The sequence below is a fragment of the Hyperolius riggenbachi genome, chromosome 2 (assembly GCF_040937935.1).
Source record: "Hyperolius riggenbachi isolate aHypRig1 chromosome 2, aHypRig1.pri, whole genome shotgun sequence".
NCBI classification, from domain to species: domain Eukaryota; kingdom Metazoa; phylum Chordata; class Amphibia; order Anura; family Hyperoliidae; genus Hyperolius; species Hyperolius riggenbachi.
In genome coordinates this window covers 501,517,650-501,544,316 of record NC_090647.1, presented here as the reverse complement: position 1 = coordinate 501,544,316, position 26,667 = coordinate 501,517,650, and the positions used below count along the sequence as shown (strand labels likewise).

The 26,667-nt window shown below is 48.3% G+C and overlaps 1 protein-coding gene across 3 annotated transcripts in view; it reads left to right on the top strand.

The window, feature by feature from the left end:
* EVA1C (eva-1 homolog C) overlaps nt 1-22,202 on the top strand; it is a 92,772-nt gene extending 70,570 nt beyond the window's left edge. For 2 of the 3 annotated variants that reach the window (XM_068266098.1, XM_068266095.1), the window contains 4 exons: nt 3,210-3,353; nt 6,396-6,467; nt 17,269-17,358; nt 18,732-22,202. In XM_068266098.1, coding sequence (XP_068122199.1) covers nt 3,210-3,353; nt 6,396-6,467; nt 17,269-17,358; nt 18,732-19,114 — 689 coding nt within the window. In that variant the 3' untranslated portion in view covers nt 19,115-22,202. The remainder of the gene's footprint in view (nt 1-3,209; nt 3,354-6,395; nt 6,468-17,268; nt 17,359-18,731) is intronic. The other variant, XM_068266096.1, reaches the window with a different exon arrangement.
* The last annotated feature ends 4,465 nt before the right edge of the window (nt 22,203-26,667 follow it).

The following is a 26,667-nucleotide window of genomic DNA, read 5'->3' as shown; positions in this document are numbered from 1 at the left end:
TCCTGTGCTAGAGTTCAGGTCCGCTTTAAGGGGAAATAACCTGTGGTGGGAAAGTGGTCAATGTATACCTAATAAAGGTTATGTCTTTATGTACAATCAGGGGATTTCTAGCTGGAATTTGTGGTGTTCTTTTTTTAAAAGAAAAAACAGCAGGAAGAGGAACTTTAACCTAGGTTTGAACTTCATCCCAATCAGTAGCCGATACCACTTTTCCCACAAGAAATCTTTACATTTTCTCGAATAGTGAGTGATGTCAGTATGGCTGGTATTGTGATGAAATCGCTCCCACAGTGCGATGTCAGGGTCATGGCACTGACAGTTTCCTGTCTGTGAACTTTGTTGCACTGTGGGAAATAATGGCTGTTTCTAACTGCCAAGCAATGCCTGGCCACGGGCGCACGATCAAGGACACGCGTCGCCGGGCAGTGCCGCTGCTCACCGACTCTCCCAACCAGGAAGTAGCTTTTGAGGGCTATTAAATCATAATAGAGGGGGCGGAGGAGAACAGGGGGAGCGCGATGGGCATGAGGAGAGCATCCTGCACATGCCTGTTCCCACTGTTTTTACATTAGTCAGAGCGCTAAGGTATCCTTTAAGGCCTCAGTCTCTTGGGAGGTATTGAAAAATCCCAGATGTTTACTTGATTGTGTGTTGTGTATAAATATATATATAATTGGAATTGGAAAAAGAGAATGGACATCTGTATTTTACATGACAGTGTGTCATTGGAAAGCTTCTTTCTCTATCGGCACATGCCTCATTTTTCCTTTCCCTCTCCCTCTCTTTCGCTCTCCTTCCCCCTCCCTCTCTCTCTTTCTCTCTATCTCTCTCTCCCTTCCTCCCTCTCTCCCGCCCCCTCTCCCCCTCCCTCCCTCTCTCTCCCGCCACCTCTCCCCTCCTCTTTCTCCCCCCCCCCTCTCTACTTCTCCCCCTCCCTCTCTCTCTCCCCCCCTCTCTCCTTCTCCCCCCCCCCTCTCTCTCTCTCTCCCTCCCTCTCCTTCTCCCCCCCCCCCCCTCTCTCTCTCTCTCTCTCTCAAGTTTTCTGCCTTAGAATAGCTACAGACTGTTGGAGGTTTTTTAAAAAATTAGACGTGATTCAATAGAAAAAAAATTATAAAGAACCAAGGCTCTTCTGATCAATATTAGGTGTAATTATAAGTCATTGCTAATAAATGCCCACTTGTTGAGTGATCAATTCCAGGGGACGGGAAGGGGAGCAGGTTCAGTAGCAAATGTCTTACTGCCCCATTGCACTCTGGGAGATCCACATATCCAGTGGCGGCTCCAGGAATTTTTTTTAGGGGGTGCTATGCAGGTGCTGGACCAATTTCCGGGGGAGCTGACGACCTGCGCGCCACGGCAAAAAATGGGTGTGGCTACAACCTGCGGCGCGGCGAAAAATTGGGCGTGGTCATGATCGGATGAAGGCGGGGCTAACTGTAATTTAAAGTGAACCCAGGGTGAGAGTGATATGGTGGCTACCATATTTATTTCCTTTTAAACAATTCTAGTTGCCTGGCAGCCCTGCTGATCTATTGGCTGCAGTAGTGAACTGAATTACACCAGAAACAAGCATGCAGCTAATCTTGTCAGTTCTGACAATATTGTCAGAAACCCCTGACCTGCTGCATGCTTGTTCAGGGTCTATGGTTGAAAGAATTAGAAGCAGAGGACCAACACGGCAGCCAGGCAGCTGGTATTAATTAAAAGGAGATAAATATGGCAGCCTCAATATTATTCTCACCTCGGGTTCCCTTTAAAAGTGCAACGCAAAGACAGAGGGCCCAAGTTTTGGTGACCCTTTCCCCAGAAAATTCACAGGTTTTCTCAAGAAAATAGACGTAATGTGAGCAGATTTGAACAAAAAACACGTTCAATGACCCCAATATGCACAATTGTTATCAGATATGACCCCAAAATGCACAATTGTTATCAGATATGACCCCAATATGCACAATTGTTATCAGATATGAGCCCAATATACACAATCGTTATCAGATATGACCCCAATATGCACAATCGTTATCAGATATGACCCCAATATGCACAACCATTATCAGATATGACCCCAATATGCACAATCATTATCAGATATGACCCCAATATGCACAACCGTTATCAGATATGACCCCAATATGCACAACCGTTATCAGATATGACCCCAATATGCACAATCGTTATCAGATATGACCCCAATATGCACAATCGTTATCAGATATGACCCCAATATGCACAACCGTTATCAGATATGACCCCAATATGCACAACCGTTATCAGATATGACCCCAATATGCACAACCGTTATCAGATATGACCCCAATATGCACAACCGTTATCAGATATGACCTCAATATGCACAACCGTTATCAGATATGACCTCAATATGCACAACCGTTATCAGATATGACCCCAATATGCACAACCGTTATCAGATATGACCCCAATATGCACAATCCTTATCAGATCTGACCCCAATATGCACAATCCTTATCAGATCTGACCCCAATATGCACAACCGTTATCAGATCTGACCCCAATATGCACAATCCTTATCAGATCTGACCACAATCAGCAGCACCACCTGAAAAAGAAAAGAAAAACCCATTTACTCGCCTAGTCAGAAGACCTCCTATTCCGACCTCCTCCTCTTCCGACCTCCTTGTGGCGCGCAGCTCAGCTCCCACGATCTTCTTCCTTCCTGCAGCAGCCTGCATCCGGCGAGCAGGGCTATGGGAAAATGCCGCCCGAAGCCCTGCACTGCAGACTCCAAGTCTGCAGAGCAGGGCTTCGGGCGGCCATCTTACCGTAGCCCTGCCTGCTGCTCCGTGCTGCTGCTGTGAACTGACTCTGCGTCTCTTAGACGCCTGAAGTCAGTTCACGCCAGGGGGTGCTTTGGGGGTGCTTGGACAAATTTAGGGGGTGCTTGAGCACCCCCAAGCACCCCCCTGGCGCCGCCACTGCACATATCTGTGGCGGCTAAAGATGGTCAATGAGATGCTAAGAACTCTGGCTTGCGTTCAAACTTGATGTAGCTTGGACTTGGGACAGTGAAATGGACTTCCTGCTGATTTTGATTGGCCCAATTCCAAACTGCATACAATGAATGTGATTAGAAGTCAGAATCTCTGGATTCTCAGTGGACATCTGTAGAGGCCGTTTTATTGCAGCACCAAAGCTTGATCTCTTACCAGTGTCTTTTGTCCCAGCAGATTGTGTATCATACGCTGCCCTGGAGGTGCTGGCACAGAGGTGTTACGGGAAACAGCGATGCCGATTGGTTGCTAGTGACAAGCATTTCGGCAGTCCGTGTCTGCCTGGAGTCGCCAAATATCTCGCTGTAAATTATTCATGCGGTAAGGAAGTTGTCACATCTCCTCATCTGTTGGGGCTAAGCCTGGCTTCTCTCCTCCTTCCTGCTGTAGATCCAATGATGAGTTATTTAGCAGGGAAAAATTATGAAATTATTCTTATTCCGCACCCGGGCCAGTGAAACATCGTGTTGGCATCCTTAAACCTGATGGTTGACTCTCTAAAAGGGAATGTAGAAACAGCACGACAGCCTGGGAATTTTAAAGGATACATCTGAGGGGAAAAACAACAAACAGATCTACTTACCCAGGGCTTCCTCCAGCCCCTGGCAGATGATATGTCCCTCACCGCAGCTCCGGTGTCCCAGGATTCCCTTCGTTGCAGATGCCAACCTCGCCAGGTCAGCATCCTCTGCACTTGCGCGAGCGCATGGCTGCGCCGCTCACAATTGCGCTCACGTGGCCTGGAGCATTCTACGCAGACGCAGTACTTCTGCCCATGCACAGAACACTCCAGTCCATGTGAGTGTGATCACGAGCAGCCGCACTCTCGTGCAGGCACAGAAGATGCAAGGTTGGCATCTGCAACGGAGGGAATTACAGGACACCGGAGTGGGACATATCGGCTGCTGGGGGCTGGAGGAAGCCCTGGGTAAGTAGATCTTCCTCGGACGTGTCCTTTAAAGGGAACCAGAGACGAAGGGTAGTTGAAAAATCAAAAAAGGTTTTATATATACCTGGGGCTTCCTCCAGCCCCATAAGCCTGCATCGCTCCCACGCTGCCATCCTCCGCTGCCTCTATCGCCGGTACCGGATCCCGTCACTTCTGCCGGACGCGACCAGTTGCACGCATGTGCAGGGGCTCCCTCCGGCTCTGTACGCATGCACCTGCGCACTGCGCTTGCGTCGACTGGCCGAAATTACGGGACCCGGTACCGGTGGACAGAGGCAGTGGAGGACGGAGGCGTGGGAGCGATCCAGGCTGATGGGGCTGGAGGAAGCCCCAGGTATGTATAAATTTAGTATCATCTTCTCTGTGGGTCTCTTTAAGCATCAGGTGCTTCATTATTCAAGACTAGAATTATGGTCCATCACTAACACATTTAAACAATACAGGAGAGTGTATAGTAATACTAATTAGCATTATTTTTTACTCTATTATGTGCAGTTGCCATGGTAGATCCATAAACCTCAGCATGAAAGAGCCAGCAGGCACTGGTGAATCACAGTCCTCATTTATAGTAGCAGAAATGAGCAGAAGAGGCTTCCAGGTGGCTGCCACAAACCCCTCTGTACTTCATTAGGCCTGACTGGTTCATATATAAACTGGACCTAAACCTGTTATACAACTCAGCCTCTGCATGTAGGGCAGCCAAAGTGAATTATAATGTTTATTTTTGATGTTAGAAAAGCTTGCTTCCTTTTTTTAATGGAACACTGTCGTGATAATGTCAACTGGTGATTTCCTATTCCATTGGCTGATGAAAAATTAAAGAGACACTGAAGCGAAAAAAAAATATGATATAATGAATTGGTTGTGTAGTGCGGATAATTACTAGAACATTAGTAGCAAAGAAAATATTCTCATATTTTTATTTTCAGTTATATAGTGTTTTTTTATAACATTGCATCATTCTCTAATATTTGCAGTTTACACACTACTCCGCATTCTAAATGATTTTACAGAGCAGGCCAGTGAACTCTTGAACTGACCTCTGGAGAGTAAAAGAAATTACAATAACTGACAGTTGAGATAACAAGCTTCAGAAGACAGAGCTCTCTGCGACTTTGAAAGTCGTGAGCTCAATGGCTCTTTTGCATAGATAACTAGAGTTTCTTAACTCTTCCTGTACTGGAAACAATATTAGACTTATGTCTCTGCTGCTAATGTTTTATTTCTTAGCTGTACTACACATACAAATCATTAGATCATAATTTTTTTCCGCTTCCGTGTCTCTTTAACTGCAGACTAGCTTCCCCTGCACACTCAAGCCTGCTGCTTCTATTTACACATAAGTCAAAGTTCAAAGCACACATGATGGAGGAAATTTGTGCAGTTTATACACCCAAAGTGGGATGTTTGCAGTTGGCTAGACCAGTGACTAAAAGCAGCAAGCTTGAATAAGCAGAGAAAGCTAGACAGCAGGTAATGTCCAATAAGCCACACATGTCAAACTCTGGCCCGCAGGCGTAATCTGGCCTGCAGAGCCATCAAATTGGTCCTGCAAGTGATTTCTCCACTTTGGATTATGTTTGGCAGACTCTAGACTAACAGGGAAGCTATAATGGAGGTGAAGCCCTAGATCACCAGGGAAATTATATGGAAGAGGGAGGGGGTCACTAGGCACCAGAGAACTGTATAGGGAAGGGAGGGGCGCCATTAGATATCAGGGAAATATAAGGGAGGGAGGGGACACTAGAAATTGAGGTTGGCCTGCGACTTGTTTCCAGTGTTCAATTTTGCACCCCTTTGTATTTTAGTTTGACACCCCACTGCAATAAGCCAACAGAGAATGCAAGCTTTCTTAGCATCAGGGTAAATGTAAATAATACATTTAATTAATAAAAATAATAATAATTCTGAGTTGATGCACCATTATGCAAATTATGTATGCACCTTGAAAATTAACCAATTAGGTCCTGCCAAGGTGGAATTCAACTGGTCTGTTTTTAAACTGCATACAACATTTGCATAATCTTGCATTTTTTACGCTGACATCGTAGTACAAGTTACGCAGTTAGCATGACTCTTGTTATTTAGATAACATAAGCATTGCTAGGGTAGCGCACATTATTCTACTTACGTAGAGTGCATTACTTTATCTTCTTTATTTATTTTGTCTTGGAGTTTTCCCTTCATCATTTGATGAGTGATTAGCAGCTCTGATTTGCTAGCAACAGTTTCCACTTCCTGGCTGACAAAATTTGCATGTAAAACAGATTTTCCTCCCAAAGATATCCATTAATAACATTCATTCATTTAATTGTTCAATGAATTCACAGATTAGAGAAGGGTGCATCTGCATGCTTCTAGGGAGCGGGACATATGAAAGGGAAATGTACAATATTCTTTTTTTCCATTTGTAGTACCCCAAATCATACTGAGTGAGGTTGACCCAAAGATTTCTAATCTAATACTCCCTACGAAACAGAATGATGGTAAATATGGTTATTATTATGTCTTGTCTTCACCTTTTTGGTTTTTTTTGTTTGTTTTTTTATAAACACATTTCTTGACCATAGGTTAGGTAGCTGGATTCTGCCCACATTTCTAAACCCTGTCCAATGTCTATGGCGGACTAGTAGGAGGACATAACCTACATTTAGCCCAATGATCTGCCTTTTCTGAGTTTCTAAAAACACACGATTGGTTCGCACGATGGCCAGGGGCCCCGGACCTCTCTCACTGGCCGGGGCCCCAAGGCCAATGCACGATACCTGGAGGGGAGTGCAGGTGGGCCTGGACCTCTCACACCCAGGCTCTGGACCTCTCACATCCAGAAAACCCACCAACACTGCCTCCATACTGAATGCTAAATTCGACACACACAAGCAATAGAACACAGCAATACATGCATGCAGCTACATTTGAGTCGTCAGCAGGTGCTCGTCAGCCAATCAGGATGCACTGTCATACACCCTTTACCTGCCATACCACATCTAGCAGCCATTAGCATTCAGGTGGGAGGCTTCAGTTGGACGCAAATCGCAAGATTGCGTCGCTAGCAGGACCGCTCCGTGCAGGCATCCCTCCCACAGGGGTCCCTCCCTAACCGCTCACCTGTCCGCCATGTCCTAGAGCTGGAAAAAAAAAACGTTTAAAAACACACGATTGGTTCGCACGATGGCCAGGGGCCCCGGACCTCTCTCACTGGCCGGGGCCCCAAGGCCAATGCACGATACCTGGAGGGGAGTGCAGGTGGGCCTGGACCTCTCACACCCAGGCTCTGGACCTCTCACATCCAGGAAACCCACCAACACTGCCTCCATACTGAATGCTAAATTCGACACACACAAGCAATAGAACACAGCAATACATGCATGCAGCTACATTTGAGTCGTCAGCAGGTGCTCGTCAGCCAATCAGGATGCACTGTCATACACCCTTTACCTGCCATACCACATCTAGCAGCCATTAGCATTCAGGTGGGAGGCTTCAGTTGGACGCAAATCGCAAGATTGCGTCGCTAGCAGGACCGCCCCGTGCAGGCATCCCTCCCACAGGGGTCCCTCCCTAACCGCTCACCTGTCCGCCATGTCCTAGAGCTGAAAAAAAAAACGTTTAAAAACACACGATTGGTTCGCACGATGGCCAGGGGCCCCGGACCTCTCTCACTGGCCGGGGCCCCAAGGCCAATGCACGAAACCTGGAGGGGAGTGCAGGTGGGCCTGGACCTCTCACACCCAGGCTCTGGACCTCTCACATCCAGAAAACCCACCAACACTGCCTCCATACTGAATGCTAAATTCGACACACACAAGCAATAGAACACAGCAATACATGCATGCAGCTACATTTGAGTCGTCAGCAGGTGCTCGTCAGCCAATCAGGATGCACTGTCATACACCCTTTACCTGCCATACCACATCTAGCAGCCATTAGCATTCAGGTGGGAGGCTTCAGTTGGACGCAAATCGCCAAGATTGTGTCGCTAGCAGGACCGCCCCGTGCAGGCATCCCTCCCACAGGGGTCCCTCCCTAACCGCTCACCTGTCCGCCATGTCCTAGAGCTGAAAAAAAACCCGTTTAAAAACACACGATTGGTTCGCACGATGGCCAGGGGCCCCGGACCGCTCTCACTGGCCGGGGCCCCAAGGCCAATGCACGATACCTGGAGGGGAGTGCAGGTGGGCCTGGACCTCTCACACCCAGGCTCTGGACCTCTCACATCCAGAAAACCCACCAACACTGCCTCCATACTGAATGCTAAATTCGACACACACAAGCAATAGAACACAGCAATACATGCATGCAGCTACATTTGAGTCGTCAGCAGGTGCTCGTCAGCCAATCAGGATGCACTGTCATACACCCTTTACCTGCCATACCACATCTAGCAGCCATTAGCATTCAGGTGGGAGGCTTCAGTTGGACGCAAATCGCAAGATTGCGTCACTAGCAGGACCGCCCCGTGCAGGCATCCCTCCCACAGGGGTCCCTCCCTAACCGCTCACCTGTCCGCCATGTCCTAGAGCTGAAAAAAAAAAACGTTTAAAAACACACGATTGGTTCGCACGATGGCCAGGGGCCCCGGACCTCTCTCACTGGCCGGGGCCCCAAGGCCAATGCACGATACCTGGAGGGGAGTGCAGGCGGGCCTGGACCTCTCACACCCAGGCTCTGGACCTCTCACATCCAGAAAACCCACCAACACTGCCTCCATACTGAATGCTAAATTCGACACACACAAGCAATAGAACACAGCAATACATGCATGCAGCTACATTTGAGTCGTCAGCAGGTGCTCGTCAGCCAATCAGGATGCACTGTCATACACCCTTTACCTGCCATACCACATCTAGCAGCCATTAGCATTCAGGTGGGAGTCTTCAGTTGGACGCAAATCGCAAGATCGCGTCGCTAGCAGGACCGCCCCGTGCAGGCATCCCTCCCACAGGGGTCCCTCCCTAACCGCTCACCTGTCCGCCATGTCCTAGAGCTGAAAAAAAAACCGTTTAAAAACACATGATTGGTTCGCACGATGGCCAGGGGCCCCGGACCTCTCTCACTGGCCGGGGCCCCAAGGCCAATGCACGATACCTGGAGGGGAGTGCAGGTGGGCCTGGACCTCTCACACCCAGGCTCTGGACCTCTCACATCCAGAAAACCCACCAACACTGCCTCCATACTGAATGCTAAATTCGACACACACAAGCAATAGAACACAGCAATACATGCATGCAGCTACATTTGAGTCGTCAGCAGGTGCTCGTCAGCCAATCAGGATGCACTGTCATACACCCTTTACCTGCCATACCACATCTAGCAGCCATTAGCATTCAGGTGGGAGGCTTCAGTTGGACGCAAATCGCAAGATTGCGTCGCTAGCAGGACCGCCCCGTGCAGGCATCCCTCCCACAGGGGTCCCTCCCTAACCGCTCACCTGTCCGCCATGTCCTAGAGCTGAAAAAAAAAACGTTTAAAAACACACGATTGGTTCGCACGATGGCCAGGGGCCCCGGACCTCTCTCACTGGCCGGGGCCCCAAGGCCAATGCACGATACCTGGAGGGGAGTGCAGGTGGGCCTGGACCTCTCACACCCAGGCTCTGGACCTCTCACATCCAGAAAACCCACCAACACTGCCTCCATACTGAATGCTAAATTCGACACACACAAGCAATAGAACACAGCAATACATGCATGCAGCTACATTTGAGTCGTCAGCAGGTGCTCGTCAGCCAATCAGGATGCACTGTCATACACCCTTTACCTGCCATACCACATCTAGCAGCCATTAGCATTCAGGTGGGAGGCTTCAGTTGGACGCAAATCGCCAAGATTGTGTCGCTAGCAGGACCGCCCCGTGCAGGCATCCCTCCCACAGGGGTCCCTCCCTAACCGCTCACCTGTCCGCCATATCCTAGAGCTGAAAAAAAACCCGTTTAAAAACACACGATTGGTTCGCACGATGGCCAGGGGCCCCGGACCGCTCTCACTGGCCGGGGCCCCAAGGCCAATGCACGATACCTGGAGGGGAGTGCAGGTGGGCCTGGACCTCTCACACCAAGGCTCTGGACCTCTCACATCCAGAAAACCCACCAACACTGCCTCCATACTGAATGCTAAATTCGACACACACAAGCAATAGAACACAGCAATACATGCATGCAGCTACATTTGAGTCATCAGCAGGTGCTCGTCAGCCAATCAGGATGCACTGTCATACACCCTTTACCTGCCATACCACATCTAGCAGCCATTAGCATTCAGGTGGGAGGCTTCAGTTGGACACAAATCGCAAGATTGCGTCGCTAGCAGGACCGCCCCGTGCAGGCATCCCTCCCACAGGGGTCCCTCCCTAACTGCTCACCTGTCCGCCATGTCCTAGAGCTGAAAAAAAAAAAATGTTTAAAAACACACGATTGGTTCGCACGATGGCCAGGGGCCCCGGACCTCTCTCACTGGCCGGGGCCCCAAGGCCAATGCACGATACCTGGAGGGGAGTGCAGGTGGGCCTGGACCTCTCACACCCAGGCTCTGGACCTCTCACATCCAGAAAACCCACCAACACTGCCTCCATACTGAATGCTAAATTCGACACACACAAGCAATAGAACACAGCAATACATGCATGCAGCTACATTTGAGTCGTCAGCAGGTGCTCGTCAGCCAATCAGGATGCACTGTCATACACCCTTTACCTGCCATACCACATCTAGCAGCCATTAGCATTCAGGTGGGAGGCTTCAGTTGGACGCAAATCGCAAGATTGCGTCGCTAGCAGGACCGCCCCGTGCAGGCATCCCTCCCACAGGGGTCCCTCCCTAACCGCTCACCTGTCCGCCATGTCCTAGAGCTGAAAAAAAAACGTTTAAAAACACACAATTGGTTCGCACGATGGCCAGGGGCCCCGGACCTCTCTCACTGGCCGGGGCCCCAAGGCCAATGCACGATACCTGGAGGGGAGTGCAGGTGGGCCTGGACCTCTCACACCCAGGCTCTGGACCTCTCACATCCAGAAAACCCACCAACACTGCCTCCATACTGAATGCTAAATTCGACACACACAAGCAATAGAACACAGCAATACATGCATGCAGCTACATTTGAGTCGTCAGCAGGTCCTCGTCAGCCAATCAGGATGCACTGTCATACACCCTTTACCTGCCATACCACATCTAGCAGCCATTAGCATTCAGGTGGGAGGCTTCAGTTGGACGCAAATCGCAAGATTGCGTCGCTAGCAGGACCGCCCCGTGCAGGCATCCCTCCCACAGTGGTCCCTCCCTAACCGCTCACCTGTCCGCCATGTCCTAGAGCTGAAAAAAAAAAAGTTTAAAAACACACGATTGGTTCGCACGATGGCCAGGGGCCCCGGACCTCTCTCACTGGCCGGGGCCCCAAGGCCAATGCACGATACCTGGAGAGGAGTGCAGGTGGGCCTGGACCTCTCACACCCAGGCTCTGGACCTCTCACATCCAGAAAACCCACCAACACTGCCTCAAATGTAGCTGCATGCATGTATTGCTGTGTTCTATTGCTTGTGTGTGTCGAATTTAGCATTCAGTATGGAGGCAGTGTTGGTGGGTTTTCTGGATGTGAGAGGTCCAGAGCCTGGGTGTGAGAGGTCCAGGCCCACCTGCACTCCCCTCCAGGTATCGTGCATTGGCCTTGGGGCCCCGGCCAGTGAGAGAGGTCCGGGGCCCCTGGCCATCGTGCGAACCAATCGTGTGTTTTTAAACGTTTTTTTTTCAGCTCTAGGACATGGCGGACAGGTGAGCGGTTAGGGAGGGACCCCTGTGGGAGGGATGCCTGCACGGGGCGGTCCTGCTAGCGACGCAATCTTGCGATTTGCGTCCAACTGAAGCCTCCCACCTGAATGCTAATGGCTGCTAGATGTGGTATGGCAGGTAAAGGGTGTATGACAGTGCATCCTGATTGGCTGACGAGCACCTGCTGACGACTCAAATGTAGCTGCATGCATGTATTGCTGTGTTCTATTGCTTGTGTGTGTCGAATTTTCTGAGTTTCTGGCAGTATTGTTACTTTCACCTCCATCCATGGTGCCAGGTATTCTTGCTGTAGGCTGGTGATGTTTACTCAGCCACAAATCACATTTTAATATAAAGACCATGTGCTTTCCACCAGTAGATTAAGTTGTTTACCTGATAAGTACGTACACACATGCCAACCAACTAAACAACTAGCAAACTGCACAACATGTCTGCATTCAAAAACAAAGTTGTTCAAAAGCCTTGCACACACACCCCAACCTGCCTGATAGTTGGTCCACTGGTTGGATCTGGCAAACAACCTGTTATCAGTTGCTCATCTGATTCTTTGTCAGTTGTACACACACCCAACTCATCTTCCAACAGACAAGTTTGGAAGATAGTTGGACAGATTGTTGTTAGGTATGTATGAGCCTAGACATTAGTCACATCACTCTGTGATGACAAAACAAATAGGTTGTCGCAATGAGGGGTTAATTGAAGTGATCCTGGTGCTCGGCAGGCTTGATCCACCAAGAGGATCACTTGCCGACTTGTTGAGATGCATCAAGTGCCACTGTACTTGCACTACATTCTCAGTAGAGGCAGACAGCATTGGCTGTTTAACCACTTGCCGACCGCACGCTTATACCGTGCGTCGGCAAAGTGGCAGCTGCAGGACCAGCGACGCAGTACTGCGTCGCCAGCTGCAGGCTGATTAATCAGGAAGCAGCCGCTCGCGTGAGCGGCTGCTTCCTGTCAAATCACGGCGGGGGGCTCCGTGAATAGCCTGCGGGCCGCCGTTGGCGGCTCGCAGGCTAAATGTAAACACAAGCGGAAATAATCCGCTTTGTTTACATTGTACGGCGCTGCTGCGCAGCAGCGCCGTAAGGCAGATCGGCGATCCCCGGCCAATCAGCGGCCGGGGATCGCCGCCATGTGACAGGGGACGTCCTGTCACTGGCTGCACAGGACGGATAGCGTCCTGTGCAGCCCGGATCTCCGGGGAAGGGAGGTAGGAGAGGGAGGGGGAGAATGTCGCCGCGGAGGGGGGCTTTGAGGTGCCCCACCCCCCCGCAACATGCCTGCACGCAGACGCGATCAGACCCCCCCTGCACATCATCCCCTTAGGGGGGGAAAAAGGGGGGCGATCTGATCGCTCTGCGTGCACCCTGATCTGTGCTGGGGGTTGCAGAGCCCACCCAGCACAGATCACATAATACAGCGCTGGTCCTTAAGGGGGGGTAAAGGGTGGGTCCTCAAGTGGTTAAGCTGAGTTTAAAGGACAACTCAAGCCAATGGGATGTGGAGGCTGCCATGTTTACTTTTTTTTAAGCAATACCAATTGCCAGTCTATCCTGCTGATCCTACTTTCAGCCATAGACCCTGAAAAAGCATGCAACAGTTCAGGTGTTTCTGACATTATTGTCAGGTCTGACTAGACAAACTACATGCTTGTTTCTGGTGTTATTCAGACACTGCTGCAGCCAAAGAGATCAGCAGGGCTGCCAGGCAACTGGTATTTTTTAGAGGGAAATACCGTATTTTCCTGACTATAAGACACACCTAGGTTTAGAGGACAAAAACCAGGGGAGGGGGGGGGATATATACTTAAAAGGGCTTCTTGTGGATTATGCCCCCTTTGTACCTCATGCCACCTTGTACCTTACTTTTGGGGGAGAAAAAGTGAGTCTCATAGTCCAAAAAATACAGTAAATATGGCAGCCTCCATATTCTCACTTCAGTTGTCCTTTAATCACTTAAGTACCAGCGGTCTCTGCCCCCTTAAGGACCAGAGACCGCTGGTACAGAAACGTCGGAATACCGTTGAATCGCCGCACATGCTCGCCACAACCTCCATCACCGCCGCACATCGGGAACCTGGGCCACCCACTCTGCCGTCTCTATGACGGCAGAGGTCCTGTGAGCTGGTCAGGAGCAGCTTTCATTGGCTCCTGACCCTGTCTTTCAATGTAAGCCAATGGGAGCATCATAGAGACAGACAGAGACAGTGAGCTGCGGCCACAAACGGCAGGGATTAAACGGTGAGATCGGCGGAAGCGACGGAAACGGCGGATGCGCACAGTGGGGGCTAATTGAAATCTATGCCCTGCCAGCCATTTGACCACCAAAACAGGGCATAGAGTTCAATTAGCTCGGTCCTTAAGTAGTTAAAGTGGAAAAAAATCAAATTTTCTGTATTCTCCAGACTACTGCCCATGATGCTCCTGCACATCGCAACCACAACCATGCGGTGAAGAGCCAGGGGCAAGGGCGAAAGCAGAGCAAAGTAACAAGATATTCACTGTTCAGTGGATAACATCAGTAAAAATTCCAGATAGGAAGAAGCTTAGGAAATCATGTCCTAGCCTAGGTATAAACATTGCCACAATTCAGCATGTTTAGGAGGTCATTAGTAAAGCTGTGTACAGATAGTTCACATTTTATGCACGTTTTATGGAAGAGTCTTATGGATCACATCTTTGCAGTACATCTGCACGGCATGTAGTTATCCATGAATGATATCAAATAATGTGGACAACAAAAGAACATCTAGGCTCTACAATCTATGGTCAAGAATTGTGCTTGATTCTCTTCTGGCTCCATTTGCTGTAGATGTGCATCGTCAGCTCACAGCGCTGAATTAATGCTACTTTTTTGTAGAATCTGCATGATGGCACTGACATCACTTCCTATTTACCATAATGCTTTGCAGGAATGACCGAACTTAGCACTACCATCTGCTATAACCTGCATGTGTATTTAGAGATCAGTTGCTCTTGAAACTTCTTGTATGGCATGTTACATATTTAAACTAGCATGCTCCACATTTTATGTATCATTTACATTTTATTGATATGGTTCTCTGATTATTTTAATGAGCATAATTTAAATCCTTAGTACTGTAATTTTATTATTGCTTTTTGACCTATAAATGGGTAATTGAGTCACTTGACGAAGGGTAATTTCCAATGGCGATCATTTCTTACCAGTATGGGATTCTGGCTCAGGTACTGGCCACCCGGAGAGAACAATTAATTCAGTCAAATTGATCTGCCAGGCTGATTGAGGCATTGAGGTCATTACAGGGTGTCTCGGCCGAGTTTGGTCTGGTCTCTACAAGAAGCTACCTTTAAAGTCTAAATTTTAGCTTTGGGTGGTCTGGTAATAGTTTAAAATGCCTTTTGGAGTTTTATTTCTGTCTTTTCCCCAATTTATGAGAATTTCCATCACTTCCTGTCCAAACAGGAAGTGATGGAAATGCTCACTTCAGGACCAAACAGGAAATGGGAACACCTCATCAATAGTGATGGTCATGTCTAGGAGAAGTCATGGAGAAGCACATCTATCACCTGACAAAACTGATCACATGCTTCTCCATGAGTTCTTATAGATGCGACCATCACTGTTCATCAAGAGTCAGCAACAAATAGAACACATTTTGTAGAGTGGCGAAGGTCTGAAATCACTAACTACATTTTAGTGCTATCCTTTTACCTTCTGTCCCCCATATTAAAATAGACCTAAACTCTGTATCATGAAGAGAAGTAAACCACTGTTTGCAAAAAAAAAGCTTGTTTTCCAGGTACACGAACTGGGCCGTACCTGAGCAGGCGGGTGGGTAAGGGAGGGTTAAAACTTACCCAGGCTTCCGTCTTCTTCATTGCAGCCGGGCGGACGGGAGAGTTTCTTCCAGGCTTCCGTCTTCTTCCGCCTTCAATTGCATCCCACGTCATGTCACGTGACTACGCTTCCTTCTTCCACGTAAGTCCTTTATGGAGGTTCAAGGAACATAAAATGAGGGAAAAATCCCTCCAGTGGGGATACAGAGAGGCTGCAAATCTGACTACATTCAGGCAGCGTAGGCTTCAGTGTAACATAAAGGAAGCATGTCCCACAAATAATATATAAGCACCATGGTACCCAGTTTGACTTATAGAAAGCATGTCCTACAAAATACTTTTAGACAGTATGACCCATAAATATTATATATAGGCAGCATAGCCACCACATAACCTAAAAGCACCACATACTCCACATAACTTATAGGAAGCAAGGCCATCAACATCACATAAAGGCACAAAGTGAGTGTGCTCTGCAGGTGGTGATTGGCTGATAGATTTGTAAGGTTCTGATTGGCTGTGATGACTTCCTGGTTTAACACATGATAGTGACTAGTGATGGAAATTTCGGCTCTTCTCAGAGAATTGGATCTTCTGAATCGGCACCCATTAAAGAGCCGGCTCTTACGGCTCTGAATCGGCTCTTCATTAAATATCACTACACACCACTCAGAATCGGAGTAAAAGCCCCGCCCCTGTCTCCATGACAACTCCAGGCTGCTTCTCTGAGTGGGGCAATCCCTCCTGCTACTGCTCTGCTCCGCCCCATACATTCCTACAAGCTGAAAGAGGAGGACTACATCTCCCAGCATGCCTCAGCGCCCTTTATTACAGAGCAAAGCAGAGCTCCGTGGGGTGGCTGAGGCATCGGCTCTTTTAAAACTGAGAACCTGCTCTTGTCGTTCGCAGCAAAGTTCACGAACAACCCATCACTAATAGTGACAAGCAAATTAGAGCCTTACAAATCTATCAGTTGATCAAATTGATCACATGCTTCTCTATGAGTTCTCCTAAGTATTGCCATCCCTAGTGGAGGGACTGGAAGGCCAATCAGTTTCTTACTTAGACTTGCTCTGTTGGTGTCTCTTGTGTCCTCCTTCCTCTGTGTCCCGCTGTAGCGTGATCCGCCCACTTGCACTTTCTCCCAGCAGGCTCTGTTTCTGGTTCTCCTCCTCCCTCTCCCAGCCACTGCTTCAGCCACAGAATGGGAAGGAGAGGGAGGAAGACAAAGGAGTTAGCGTGACTACTTGTCTTCACCAGAATTATAATTCATTGCTCATATGTTATAGAAATGGCCCAAGAAAACATATCTGCCTGCTTCTGAGCTTTAATATAACATCCAAGTCTTCCTTTAGATTGGGGTTCTCCTTTAACTATGGCCCGACTTCTCTGGCATGATAGGAACGCTGTGGTGCCAGGCTTAGAGTGCCACTGGTGGAACGCCTCTCGTCTAGTGCCCGGCGAGGTTGTCACTGGAACTCACAGCCTCTCCCATATTTACCTTCTCCTTGCTGCTGAAGAATGATCAGAATGTGCTTGTCATTCCATCGTCCTCTGTGTGATACGCCTCATTGCATGGCTTATGTATAACGAGCAATACGCAATATCCTCCTCTGTACATTGCACACACTGTATCTGATGGGACACCTTCATTATGTCTGTGCAATTCTCTCTTACCACAGATGTCAAACTGCACTCCTCTGAGTCGCGGCTTCCCAGCAGAGACGGGCTTCTCCTCACTAACGTCCTGGCAGCTTATGCTTACATCAGAGGTAGGATACTGGTACTCACTGATATCATGCGGGACTCGGGGGAACATTACACTTAAAATGGACCTGAACTCTTGCACAGGACTGAAGGAAAACATAGAGAAATGTACCCTGTATGTAATTAGAGAGTTTAGCCTGCCCAAATTGAACATATGTACTCCTGGCGAAGGTAACTTTTCTGCTTGGAGTTATAGTCTAACGCATAGAATTTTCTTTCCTCAGATAATAGGATGGTCACAGGGCCACCGCTACCATAGAACCAAAGGGAGCAATTGGCCCAGGACCCCAGAGGCTGTAGGGGCCCCCAAGGTGCCCCCCCCCCCTTGTAAAGTGTTCGGCAGCATCTGACCAGCCCCAGCGGGCGCACTCCTTCCAGTCTGTGGCTCCTTGCACTCCTGTCTTCATCCACCAATGGCTGCATCTTCTCTCTGCCCTGCGGCATGTTATTGCGTTATAACTTGTGCCGGGTCACGGAGAGGGCACCCTTGTGAGGATGAAGTTGGGGAGTGCATGGAGCCACACACTGACAGAGTAGGGCGCCCGCTAGCACAGATAAGATGCTACTCTGCCAAAGACTCTGCAGGAGCCTCAGGGAGCACAATTATGTTAGGGGGTGATTGGGGGTTGTCAGCACCCAGCTCAGGGGTCCTGGGGGGAAATTTGACTACTGCTTTTTTTGGTTGGGGGGTGTCTATTGGGGGTTACGAGGATCATTTTGCCTGGGTTCCCCATTATTAGTAGAACCGACCCTGGGTGGTCATGTATGTGAGTGTAATCCAATCCCTGACTGGCTACACTGAAGGAATGCTGGGCCTGATAGTGGGTGGATGTGTGTTTGCTTGTTTGTTTTTAAAGTGTACCTGAGATGACTAATATGGGGGTATTTATACCTGGGGCTTCCTCCGTCCCCATGAGGTACGTGGGCTCCCTCGCTAACCTCTTCGTTGTGTAGTAATCCCCTTCGGTAATTTGGCTAGTCGCGGCCAGTCGTGCTCGTCTGTGCATGTGTGGCCTGGCCATGAGCCGTCTGTGCCTGAGAGCGTTCTGCACCTGTGATAGGTGGTGCACACAAGGCCGACCCGCGCATGTGCAGGAGAGAATGGTCAGACAGATTACTGTGGAATTACTACACAACAGAGAGGACAGCAATGGAATCCATGCATCTCATAGGGCTGGAGGAAGCCCCAGGTAAGCATAAATACCCCCATATTAGCTGTCTCAGGTTCCCTTTACGTTAATTAGATTTAGTAAGGCTTTTAGAAAAGATTTAGAGGCAATAAGCCCACAAGTAATTTGGGGAGTATCTCTATAGCATGTACACAGCTCTCTATATATCCATACACAATGTTTGACTTTATCTGTCCACCTTAATTCAGATCACCCCGAAACAGCAGCCTTGTTCTTTGTGACCAGTGTTTGCGTTGGGCTGATCATCACCTTGTTTGCACTGGTGATCCACATCTCATGGAGGAACGACTTTCACAAACCTCAGAAGATGAATGGACAGGTGGTACAGGATCGGGATCGTGAAGAGACGGAGGAGTACAGCAGCGACGAGGAAGAGGAGGACCAGGCCTCGGAGAAGTCTAACTTTTCAGAGGAGTTCCGTGCTCTTTGCAAAACTCGCCCCCTGTACAACAGCGAGGACGCCGCTGACCTCGCTGAGAGGATAGAACGACGAGAACAGATCATTCACGAAATCTGGCTAAACAGCGGCTTGGACCTCCCGCCCAGCAGACTCACCATTCCATTCTTTTAACAAGAATGCGTTTCTAAGGCCAATGTCAATGAGTATTCACTTTGCCTACAGTAACCAATCAAATTATTTTCCCTCAGTGCACTGGAAACTTAAAAAGGGAGATGAATTAGTTGCTCTGGGCAACACAGACAGTTCTTCTTTCAGACGATTTCATTTAAGATGTCCGGAGAGACACAGTTGATATGTCTGAGTTGAATTTGGCAATCCTTACATGCCAGGAGAAGAACCTTTCCCATGATGCCTTGCAGCATTCTGATTGTCATCTTTAAAAATAATCATGACTGAGCTTGTGCAAGGATTGTGCAAGCTTACTCAGGAAACAGTCACACTTTTCCTATCGTTAGCTTCACTTGCTTGTCTCAAGATGACTCTGGACCATAAAGTTAATGGGAATCAGATTTTAAAAAATACACCAGATACTCAGCTAAGGAGTGGGAAGGCTCTTGGTCCTATAGAGCTTCCCTCAACTCTCCTGGTCCCCTCGTTACGGAGGCAGCTCCTCCGCTTGAATCCCCCACCGCAGGGGACTTTGGAAGTCTTCGGGAGCCAAGTCCTCCCGACGAAAGGCGGCTCCACACTGTGCAGTATGGAGCGGTCCGTCTTAGGGAGCACTCAAGTTTACAAACTCAAGCTTACAAGCTGACTTTGGAAGCCTCCTTTCGGCGGTGGAGATAGCATTTGACCAAATTGGTTGAATACTGCTACGGGAGAGTCAGCGCAGGAACCGGGACTGGGAGAGGAGAGGGAAGGCTCTATAGGACCCAGAGCCTTCCCTCTCCTTTAATCATGATTCTCATTCACTTAAAGAGTAACTGTCAGGCTGCAGAAGCTAATTTAAACCTCTATTATCCTGTGTTAAACAGTTTAGAAGGAAGCCCAAAAGCAATTAGTGAAGATAAAAATCTCAGTTACCTTTGATGTGTGCTTATCAGCAAGTCTGTTATTCTTAAGAAGACGCAAGCTGCATACCATACTGCAAAGCATTCTGGGGCTCTCCCCTCGGCTGCTAATGAGACGTTACAGCAGCTTGTAATCGCGTAGCACTGATAAATCTCGGGCAGAGTACACTGCAGGAGTCAGCTATTGTTCCTAGCCACATGGCTCATTAATATTCACTGCACAGTGTGTTGTTCAAGTACAAGCTTATCTGTGATCAGGAAGCAGGCAGGACATGACGACACATTTGACAGAAAAACATGGAACCTGCCATGAGCTGTCAGGAGCATCAATCTCTGCATATACTATATACAAATTCTGTGAAATCCAAACGTGGACAGTGAAATGCATATGTAATGTAAGTACAGCCAATCTTTAGCTACTGATATATGTGTTTATTTTCTCTGAGACCTTATACCTAACAGCTCCTCTTTAAAAGTCACCCTGAAGTGAGAGGGATGCAGATGCTGCTATATTTACTTCTTTTTCTCGACAAAATGCTTGGTCATCCCTCTGATCTTTTTGATACCGGTTAACTCTGAACCACACACCTGAAACAAGCATGCCTCGCCTGTGGTCACTCTTCAGTCAGTCCACCTGATGTGCAAAATTGTTCCTGGTCAGCAGCTTAAAGTATAAAAGACAAGATCAGCAGGGCAGCCAGGAAATTTCCATTGTTTACAATGAAATAAATATGGCTGCTTAAGTCTTCGACTCGAAAGACTCCTGGATGAGAGACTCATGCCCAACATTAAATTATGGGGAAGCAGTTGTCCTTTCTTACATGACTGTGTGTTCCAGAGTCATCTGCAGCCAAAGCAAGTAATCCAGAACAAAACTATACTGATATATATCTGAATATTGACATTCCCGATAAGCATAATCAAAATTGGTTTTCTTTTACTCCTGTGGTGATGAAAAGACCAATTCACTGTAGTAACCAATCAGATGCCCCTTCTTATTTTTAACCTTTACTAAACAATAACATCTGTAATCTGATTGGTTGCTATGGACCAATAAGGCGTATACCTTTCTGCCGACATTTGGACCTGAGGCCTCACCTTACGGCACAGCTGGTGAGATGGTTTGCCTGTTTCTGCTTTAAAACCTTCTGTGAAGGGAGAATTATTTTTTTTTTTGTTTTACTAAAGGAAAAAAAAAATGAAATTTTAAGTATGACAACATATTTGCATAATGTTAAGAGCTTCTTCTATTTTTGTATGGAGTTATATTTATCTATGTAAAGTTATTCAGAGACCTATGAAATAGGCATTGCCTATAGGAAATACATATATCTAGTATGCATATCAGTGATTTTATGTCATTGGTCTTATAGGTAAACTCATGGAGAATAAAACAGGAAGCATAAGTAACACATGATCACATTATTGGGAGCAGCCAATCAGAAACGTACTAATTTGTCACATGATCATGTGTCACGTCTGCCCTAAAGAGTGAATGGAGATGATGAAATGATTCTGGAGAATTCACAGCCAACCACGGAAGAGTGAAAGAATTTCAGTTGAATAAATTGATGATCTTTCATAGTGATACATGATTGTGACAGGCCAATGAAATACTTAAAGTGCACCCCAGATGGCGAGATGTGATGAGATAGACATTTGTATACACAGTGGCAAGCATACAGATACTTATGCTGTGCTCCTTTTTCTTTTACCCCTGCCTGAAAGAGTTAATATTCAGCAATGCAATTGACAGTTTTTCTCCAGTCAGGACACAGTGGAGCTATAGCGGGACACAGTCAGGCTATATAGTTCCTCACTGATAACACATCAAAGCTATAAAACACTTTCCTAAGCAGATAACTGGGCTTCAGACAGCAAGGGATATATAAATATAAAAAGGTCAATAGTTCATGTATTTTCACTCTGGGACTCTTGAGACACTGCAATTGAGCAGAGACAATCAAACGTTGAATTTACTTTCTAAATGTTTATACATAAAATAAAACCATGATATATATTTTAGGAGTAGGAGGGCAGATCCAATTGTTTATTTCATTATTTTATTTTCACCTCGGGTTAATTTTAAAAACTGCTAATGTCAGGGCCGGCCCGCCCATGAGGCGGGGTGAGGCGGGTTCCTCAGGCGGCAGGAAGTGGAGGGGCGGCACCAGATGAAGTGGCTGTGACTGAGCGGGGGGAGCCAGAGCCGCGGTGAGGGCAGCCCGACCTCTCCCTCCCTCTCCCCGGGCCGCCCTCCATGCTCCCCCCTCGGACTTTAGGCAGCAGAGTTAGCGCGCAGGGAAGCGCTGCTGTACACAGCCTGTTACTCACCTCCCTGGATCCGATCGCCGCTCCCGCCCTGCTGGTCTCCTCTCTGCCTAGCCGCTGATACACACGCGGCTGCTTCCTGTGTAAACAGGAAGCAGCGTGTGTAATGTATCAGCGGCTACATTGCAGAGAGGAGACCAGCAGGGCGGGAGCGGCGATCGGATCCAGGGAGGTGAGTAACAGGCTGTGTACAGCAGCGCTTCCCTGCGCGCTAACTCTGCTGCCTAAAGTCCGAGGGGGGAGCATGGAGGGCGGCCCGGGGAGAAGGAGGGAGAGGTCGGGCTGCCCATCCCGCGGCTCCGGCTCCCCCCTCCGCCATTATGAGGGGGCACCTACCTGGGCAAGCTACCTATCTATCCTATACTGGGGGGCACCTACCTAATCTAACCTGTTTTGGGGGCAGCTACCTATCTATCCTATACTGGGGGGCACCTACCTAATCTAACCTGTTTTGGGGGCAGCTACCTATCTATCCTATACTGGGGGGCACCTACCTAATCTAATCTGTTTTGGGGGCAGCTACCTATCTATCCTATACTGGGGGGCACCTACCTAATCTAACCTGTTTTGGGGGCAGCTACCTATCTATCCTATACTGGGGGGCACCTACCTAATCTAACCTGTTTTGGGGGCAGCTACCTATCTATCCTATACTGGGGGGCACCTACCTAATCTAACCTGTACTAGGGGCAGCTACCTATCTATCCTATACTGGGGGGCACCTACCTAATCTAACCTATACTGGGGGCCAGCTACCTATCTATCCTATACTGGGGGGCAGCTACCTATCTAACCTATACTGGGGGGCAGCTACCTATCTAACCTATACTGGGGGGCAGCTACCTATCTAACCTATACTGGGGGGCAGCTACCTATCTATCCTATACTGGGGGGCAGCTACCTATCTAACCTACACTGGGGGGCAGCTACCTATCTAACCTACACTGGGGGGCAGCTACCTATCTAACCTATACTGGGGGCAGCTACCTATCTATCTTATACTGGGGGGCACCTACCTAATCTAACCTGTACTGGGGGCAGCTACCTATCTATCCTATACTGGGGGGCACCTACCTAATCTAACCTGTACTGGGGGGCAGCTACCTATCTAACCTATACTGGGGGGCAGCTACCTATCTAACCTATACTGGGGGCAGCTACCTGTCTATCCTATACTGGGGGGCACCTACCTAATCTAACCTGTACTGGGGGCAGCTACCTATCTATCCTATACTGGGGGGCACCTACCTAATCTAACCTGTACTGGGGGGCAGCTACCTATCTAACCTATACTGGGGGGCAGCTACCTATCTAACCTATGCTGGGGGGCAGCTACCTGTCTAACCTATGCTGGGGGCAGCTACCTATCTAATCTATACTAGGGGCACCTACCTAATCTAACCTGTACTGGGGGCAGCTACCTATCTATCCTATACTGGGGGGCACCTACTTAATCTAACCTGTACTGGGGGGCAGCTTCCTATCTAACCTATACTGGGGAGCAGCTACCTATCTAACCTATACTGGGGGCAGCTACCTATCTATCCTATACTGGGGGGCACCTACCTAATCTAACCTGTACTGGGGGCAGCTACCTATCTATCCTATACTGGGGGGCACCTACCTAATCTAACCTGTACTGGGGGGCAGCTACCTATCTAACCTATACTGGGGGGCAGCTACCTATCTAACCTATGCTGGGGGGCAGCTACCTGTCTAACCTATGCTGGAGGCAGCTACCTATCTAATCTATACTGGGGCACCTACCTAATCTAACCTGTACTGGGGGCACCTACCTAATCTAACCTATACTGAAGGGCAGCGACCTAATCTAACCTATACTGGGGGGAAGCTACCTATCTAACCTATACTGGGGGCACTTATCTAACCTGTATTGGGGGCACCTACCTACCTAGCTAGCCTATACAGGTGACAACTATACTGGCTACCTATACTGGGGGCACCTACCTAACTAACCTATACTGGGGGTACCTACCTATCTAACCTATGCTGGGGGCAACTATACTGGCTACCTATATTGGAGGCACCTACCTAGCTAACCTGTACTGGGGCACCTACTTATCTAACTTATACCGGGGGGGGGGGGTGCCTGCCTATCTAACATACTGGGGGCAACTATACTGGCTACCTATACTGGAGGCAACTACCTGGCTAACCTATACTGGGGGCAACTTTACTGGCTCACCCATGCCTGGCCACCTATACTCGGGGGGGACCTATAGCTGGTTACCTATACCGGGGGGGGGGCGCAATTTTTACACCCTCGCCCTGGGTGCATTTTAGCCTAGAAACTGCACTGTTGCCGCCGGCCTCCGAGTCCGATGACTCTGAGCTCTGCGGCCTCTCCTGTCTCCTCCAAGGCTGCATGCTGGTGACGCTGCCTAGTGCCTAAGCCTGCTGATTCGATGGCGGCGGCTGCCGCCCGCTCTGCTGCCCTGGCTGCGGCTGATTGTCACGGTCAGTCACTGAGCAGCGAGCGCCGCCGACGTGACGATGATGATAAGGCTGGCTGGCTGCCGCCGGCCGCCGCTCATGTTATGTAGAAATATTGGGGGGGGGGGCGCCTTTACGATCTTTGCCTCAGGCAGCAGAAAGTCCAGGACCGGCCCTGGCTAATGTGAATGATCATCTTTTACTTCTTTCTGTTGTATATTGCCTACGGGAGAAATTATGTAGGAAGAATTGATTATCTTTATACATGATCAATCTCTCCCACATAGATTCTCCTAATGGCAAAGTTATGGGACAACGTGATCCTTCTGATCATGTGATCAGATGGAAAATCTTGGATTGGTTGGTCATGGTGGAGTAAAAAATTAGATTTCACTGATTGTGATGTAACTTAAACAATCTTATTTGTCTAACTGCTCTTCCTCCCCCTTAAGTAACCTATCACTGTAGAGCCACCTTCCAGCAGGCACCCTATACTCACCTTTGAGGGTTTTCACCTTCAAGGCCACATGACCCCAGCATCTGCCCAGCTGTGCCCTGGAGGCGAAACACCTCTGAGTTATTTGACTCCTGTTGATGCTCTGTCCTGACTCCTCCTGCCCACAAGAACCCCAGCAGATCTCCCACATTGCAGCCCCACTGATACCACATCTAATGTCACTTAACATACATTACTAGGGGCGAGGTCTGTGTAACAACCACACCAACCCTAAAATGGAGAGGGTGACTGGTAGGCACTATGTCCCCTCCCAGCTGTCATTGTAAGAAGCTAGTCAGCTGTATAGATGTGGTGGCCAATGGGGGTCGGACAGAAGCCCCAGTGCGGGAACTCTTGCTGGTTCCGGTGAATACTGGTAAGGTTTGAGAGGAGGAGCCACATTTTTGTTAATTGTGGGATTAAAGGAGGGTGTCAGAAAATATTCTTGTACATTGGTTATAAATCGAGGAGCAGAAGTAACATATGATCGCAGTCAGCCAATCAGTAACATACCAGCCGATCACAAGCTGCTCCATAGTTTTACCATGAGGAGAATTTATGTAGGAGAAGCTGACAATCTAGCATGTCCAGTATCTCACACTATAAAGGCCATAGAGCGGTATTTACTAATACTGCATTTAGGGAAACATTTGCACTACAACAATGCAGCCAATGTTTTGTTTTGTTTTGTTTTTTATTTTTGCTAATTTACTTGTGAAAAATGAAAGCTAATATTGTATTGGTTCATTTGGAATAATGCAAATGTACAGTATGTGTACTGTATAAATGCAATGTTAGTTAAAGGAGGCATCTACTTAAATGAGATGTTTTAGCTGAGGGTGGATGTTGGTTGGTTATATCTCTGTAGAGAGAAAATGTCCCTGCTTTTGGTCCAGCCTGTGACTGTCTCACACCAGGGTCTCTATCCTACTGCTGCACTCTGTAACATGCAAGCGGCATTCATCAGGACATGAGATGCTGTAGCAGTCATCACAGCAGGTTGCTGCACATAGAGGTCCTGAAGTTCTCTTGTGTCCTCACCTGTCTTCAGCATTTGGTCTTCTAATCTAGACTACCGTATAGTGGCTCATATACTATTAACTTTTCTCTGAACTTTCTCCAAGGAGATAAAATCAAACCTTACCAATAAAATAGTTTAAAGCTCCCACAATTGAAGAATAAAGTTTGGTATTACTTTTTAACCTACTTTTTAGAACTTTATCCCGTAAGTTCTGTTAAGGTGGCCATACATCAGGCGTCTTGGCGAACAATCGACCATCTGGATTAAAATTGGTACCGCCAAGAGCATGCCTGATTGACAGTGCAACCAATTGGTTGCATGTATCAATTGGCCATGCTGCAAGATGTAGTGC